This window comes from Pezoporus occidentalis, unplaced genomic scaffold (assembly GCF_034315485.1).
Source record: "Pezoporus occidentalis ecotype Australia unplaced genomic scaffold, CSIRO_AGI_Poc_V1 ctg169, whole genome shotgun sequence".
Lineage (NCBI taxonomy): Eukaryota > Metazoa > Chordata > Aves > Psittaciformes > Psittacidae > Pezoporus > Pezoporus occidentalis.
The window spans coordinates 1,198,117-1,204,116 of NW_026913521.1; the positions used below are offsets into that span (position 1 = coordinate 1,198,117).

A 6,000-nucleotide genomic window follows, 5' to 3' on the forward strand; every position below is an offset into this window, starting at 1 on the left:
GAAAAAGCTAATAAACCAGCTTGTTTGTGTCTTGAACTATCAAAAGCTGATCCGCTTTTATTTTGATGTTAATTTGCCTCAAATGGAAACCCTACCTTGATAAGCAATTCATAAATTCACTATGTTTTTAAATATGTAGACATGCACGTGTGGTTTTATGCGTGTATAATACCTAAAGCATGATAGCTTTGTATAAATAATAATTTATCAACTGAATTCAGAATTGCATTCAAGTGCAGCTTTATAAAGTTAACTAAATTTGACTTCTAGAGCTAACTAATATTGTGAGCTGTTTTTCCATTGTGACAAAGGAAAAAAGATAACAGAATGTTCAGCTAATACAATTGTTCCAATTAAAAATCCAAATACAAAGCAGCCCTAACCCTTGGAGTTTCCATGTTTTCCTCATTTAAATACATTACAAATTATTCATCAGGTCAGTTGGTGCCATCTGCAGTTATCCTGTGCTGGCCTGTTCCATGAACTGAAATACCCCATGGATTTCCCAGCAGTAACCAAGTTTTCAGTGAATCAGACTAAGCTGTAGAGCAAGGTTGTGTGAGAAATCTTGGAGCAGGAGCTGAACCCACAATTCCATAAGCCATAACACAGGACTTGATCAGGGAATCATCTTTAAAGTAGGGAGTTTCAGTATGTGGTGTCCATTTGGGGTTGTTTAGGGTGGGGGGCTTTCTCCCTTCAGGTTTGTGTGCTTTAATGTTTTGAGCCTTTCTTAACTTTAGACTCTCTGGAGTTTATCAGGGATTTGTTGTTTTGACTGGAAGCAGGTATTTTGACTTAAGTACTGGATGTCTTTTGACTTCTGTGCTGGAAGAGACTATTCGGACCTCTTCAGATCTGTCAGAGCGTGCATATGGTGTTCACACCTGTTCCAGCAACCTGACTTGCATTACCCAGGTGTGTTGTAATTACTGCTCAAAATTAGCCAGAATGAGTTATTTGGCTTAATTACAATGTTATGAAAGGCTCTATAAGAGCCTAGGGAAGTCCAGCTTCCCTAAATCACTGCAGAAATGAACACGTATTTTTCTTTCATTAGATTATTTTCTTACCTTCTTATAAATGTGCAAAATGTTAAACTGATTGATGTGTGGGGCAGGAAATGGGGGAGGCAGAAGCTGTAAATCAGGTGAACTTGCTTGTGTGTCCCAGCAGTTTACATGCATACAGCTGTTTCCTGCTCAGCGTGGGAGGGGATATGGACAAGGCAAGGACTCTTAAAGCAACTGGGTAGAAAGTAGGAATAAGTTGTATCAGAGACAGACAGTTTGCAGCCTTGTTGCACATCTAAAGGCATTGTGTAGGACGAAGCACAATAGATAGAGAAAGGGGGGGGGGGGGTTTGAATCTTCAGTGACCTTTTCTTTTTGGTCTCTTCCATCTCCTAATATGACTAATGCTGTACAGGAAGAACTTTTCTTATTCATACGGTCTGCGATACCTCTACTGATCCAACAGAGTGCCAAAAAATACAGGAAATTACTTTCACCTTATGAAAATTCATGATTGTAAGGAAGCTCTTAGAGCAATCGCTCTTTGGAAACTTCCCCCCCCCCCCAAAAAAAAAAGTATTTTTTTCTGCTAGTGATCCATGGTAAATCTTTTGTAATACAGGGTAGATTTTTGCAAATATGTGTGCATTCTCTCCTTTGTGAAAAAGCACTTCTAGTTTAAAATGTTAGGAAATAATAAGCTGCCGGCCTTTTTTTGTCTATGCTTTAGGTGCAAAGTATGTACTTGCACAGTACCCGATATCCTCTGATCTCCAGTGTGATTCTTCAGGGTGAGCTGTTGTGCTGGCATTTCTTTGCGGTTGTACTGGAAGGGAATAAATCTGTTTTGCTAATGGTGTAGAGGAGAATGGATGATTTAAGAATTTAGATTGCTGTTGGAATCTGAGATGGTATTTTGAGAACGTTCTCATTCTCAACTGGTGACTTGGTGAGGGCACCTACTGTCGGTTGGGTAGTTACCAACACAGCCCTGGTCTGTGATATAATGTGATTTGCTGCCTAAAGTGATTAAAAGGCAGCAGGATTTTTCCATTATATCATTCTTACAACATGGCTACAACTGTGAGACGCTGTGGTGGTTTAAACCCAGTCAGGCAACTCATTCACTCGCTCCCCCCCTTCTTTCCCTCCCCCTGCTCCCGGAGGGACAGAGAGGAGAATCGAAAAGAATTGCAACTCCCACAGGTTGAGATAAGAACAGTTAAGTAACTAAGGTATAACACAGATCACTGCTGCTACCACCAATAATAACAATGATAAAGGAAATAACAAGGGAAGAGAATACAGCACCTCACCACCAGCTGACTGATAACTTGCCCCTCCCAACCCAACCAAGCACCGACCAATACCTCCTCCAACCCTGCTGTCCCAGCCCCTCTGGGTAACTCTCAGTTACCTCCTGGGCATGACGTGCTGTGGTATGGAATACCTCTTTGGTCAGTTTGGGTCAGGTGTCCTGTCTCTGCTTCCTCCTGGCTTCCCCTCCTCCCTGGCAGAGCATGAGGCTCACAAAGTCCTTGATCAAACCAAAACATCATGCCGAAAGTCAAAACACAGCACTGCACTGGCTACTAAGAAGAAAAATGACCACTACTGCTGAACCCAGGACAGACGAGTGTCTTAAACAATGAAGAATACTTTCTTACTGAACAGATCATCTTCATTTGAAGAAATGAAAGGGAAATGTTTCAATGAGAATGGGCTTCTGACAAAGAGAATTTCACTCCAGAAGTAAAGTCTGCATCTATGTGGAAACAATCTTTTTACTTCTACAAAGTACATGAAGGTCTTCCTATATCCACTTATACGAAGTGGCACTTGATTTGAGTGCGATACATGGGCAGGCTTGTTGAGAGAAAAACCCCATACTGCGCAAAACACAAAGACCCTCATGCATTTTCACATAAGAGCGAAATTTCTTTGTAAACACTGTCTGTATTCTTCTCAAAATAACTGCTAAAGGATTTTGTACAAGATGAGCAAATCATCGTTAGAATGAACCTAAAAGGGAAACTATCTGTAAAAGAATAAATCCTTCAGAATGTTCGCTTTTTCTTTTCTTTTCTTGACAAGCAAGTCTAGCTTAAATGTTCACAAATTGCAGGTGACTTAAATCTTTCCCTTTTCTAAAGAAATGCCAACCAGTCTAGGATATGCTTTTGTTCATGGCTATGAATTTTAAACAAAATGCATTGGTTTCTTACAAACATGTTTCGTTTTTGCTCCCACCCAGTGGCAACTAACTGCATTCATCATACAAGGAGAAAAGTAATTCTTTGTGCCAAAAGACTGACTTCAGCACCACTTCTTTGCATTGTAAAGATTCACTAGCTAGATTTGAGCATTTAGTGAAATCTCTATTCAACTCTGATTCTTCTAGAACCTGTAGGGAATTGCTTGTGGAAGAAATATTACCTTACCTCCATGGTGGTGGTATATTCTGGCAGCTCCACTTCGTTACCAGCAGTTTACGTGACTTAAACTATGTACTCCTTCTAGTGTTCCAGCTCCTAAGCATATCAGGCTGTTGTTCAAGCTTCCACTTGTGCTATTGCTCTGTTAGACCCCCATGCATATTGGAAAGTGAAAGGCTATAGTTTAGTTGGATTGGCTATCCTATAAAAAAAAGCTTAGTTCCTGTCTCATTCCTTTTCCACAGGGTGAATCGGTGAAATACTTCCTGGATAACCTGGATCGGATCGGTCAGCTGGTAAGATGTATCTTCTCTTTCTGAACCAAAAGAGCTCAAAGAGATATTTGAAGCCTGGGTGTGCTATGATTAGTGGGATTTGATGTTTGGAATTTCTTCTAATAATGCATTAAATAACATCAGTGTTCTTTCTTTAGGAATAGTAAATTCCAGCCTTATGAAACTGAAGCTTAGTATTTGCTTCATCTTTTTTGGCAAATGACCAATACTGTTTATGGAAGTTGTATTTGTGCATGTATTTTATCAGTCCTTCTATACAGCCTCTGGATCTCATTCACTTTTCCTGACGATCTGATGGATGCTGCTACTTGAGGTATCAGAATGAAACTTTACGAGATAAAAATAATTGCCAGCACTTGTAGGATTTCAAATCTGTAATGGAAACATCTGCCAGGAGACTTGGAGGAGAAAGAAGGGACATGGCTTTCCTAAATAGTAACAGTGCCTAAATAGTAACAGTGATGAGCTTCTGAAGAACAAATCTGTACAGTGGTGGGGTGGGCCACAGCCTATGGTAGAACATGTTGCTGTACTTGCTGGTCATAAGTGTGAACCTGGGAGAAGTACTTCCACTAAAGCTTGCAAGATCTCCTTTGTAAGAGTAATGAACTGTAAAAAACAGCCTTTCAGGGATGACTTGATCTGTTTTACTGAACACTTCCTAAATTATGTTGTAGCTAAGAATTTCATGGTGAAAAAGTAGGTGTCAGCCTGAAAATGGGAGGCTTGAAACAGAGAAGTGTGAATGAGTGCATTGGTCCTATATTTTTATTCTTGTATGTCTCAGGATCTTCTGTAGCTGTCTACAAATGTGTTGAGATAAATGGTCAACAGCTCATTACTTAAAGTTTAGTATTCCTTCTTCACTTACTAATAAACAAAACATGACTCCTGTTGATTGTTCCTATTGTTTCAATATTCTGGCAATAGCCAGCATTTTTGAAGGACTGTTTTTTGATGCTCTTCTCCTTTTCTCTTACAGAACTATTTCCCCAGCAAACAAGATATTTTGCTGGCTAGAAAAGCCACCAAAGGGATAGTAGAGCATGACTTCATCATTAAAAAAATACCTTTCAAGATGGTGGACGTGGGTGGACAGAGATCTCAGCGTCAGAAATGGTTCCAGTGCTTTGATGGAATAACTTCAATTTTGTTTATGGTCTCCTCTAGTGAATACGATCAGGTTCTGATGGAAGACAGGCGCACAAATAGACTTGTGGAGTCCATGAATATCTTTGAGACAATAGTCAATAACAAGCTTTTCTTTAATGTTTCTATTATCCTATTCCTCAACAAGATGGATCTTCTTGTAGAGAAGGTAAAGACTGTCAGCATTAAGAAGTATTTCTCGGACTTCAAAGGCGACCCTCACAGGCTAGAAGATGTTCAACGTTATCTGGTGCAGTGCTTTGACAGGAAGAGGAGAAATCGTAGTAAGCCGCTCTTCCATCACTTCACCACTGCCATAGACACTGAAAACATCCGCTTTGTGTTTCATGCCGTGAAGGACACGATCCTTCAAGAGAATCTGAAGGATATTATGTTGCAGTGAAGAAAAACAGGCAGTGTTCTGTTAAAGTTTGCCAGAGGGTTAAATCAAAGTTTTTATCCTTTCTTTATGGCCCTTGCATGTGGTGTAGGACCCATGCTAATTACTTGGCTCAGGAATGCTGTAAACTAGCCAGTCCAAACAGAGGAGCTATAGGCCGAAGGAGTCAAATGTTGATGTTAGCTACTGAATCATTTGGACTAGAAACACTACTGAAACATGGCCGTTGTAGGTTCTGTACCTAGTTTGGAATGCTGAATAACACAACCACCTTCTGCCTTCTTAGAAAAAAGAAATCTCTGACAAACCATGTATGGAAGACACGTTTTAAATGAGTATGCTCATTTTTCAGAGACACTAGTCATACAAACTGCCTTTTTTTTTTTTTCTTTTTATAGTTTGGAGGTGCTCAATCGATCAAACTAATGTTAAGAGAATGGCAGCTGTAATGGAGAACGTTAATGGAAGTTCTGTTCTTAACCCTTAGCTTTGCCAAGAGGTCTGGAATCCGCTTATCAAGGTGGATGCACAGCTTTTGTCTGAAGGTTTTGCATGAGTCTCCTAAGGCAAAAGTATGAAACCATGTAAGGAAACCAGTATTGGAGTAAACTGGGAGGGAAGTTAAGGATATGGAGAAGGCTTTATTTTGCACTATGTGTGAAGGGTATTGTATCATGGGAAAACTGATTTCCTTGGTGAAGCAGCCT

General features: G+C 40.0%; 1 protein-coding gene across 1 annotated transcript in view; it reads left to right on the top strand.

The window, feature by feature from the left end:
- Window positions 1–5,600, top strand: part of GNA12 (G protein subunit alpha 12) — a 38,243-nt gene extending 32,643 nt beyond the window's left edge. The window contains exons 3-4 of the mRNA XM_062613574.1: window positions 3,694–3,744; window positions 4,727–5,600. Coding sequence (XP_062469558.1) covers window positions 3,694–3,744; window positions 4,727–5,296 — 621 coding nt within the window. The 3' untranslated portion in view covers window positions 5,297–5,600. The remainder of the gene's footprint in view (window positions 1–3,693; window positions 3,745–4,726) is intronic.
- The last annotated feature ends 400 nt before the right edge of the window (window positions 5,601–6,000 follow it).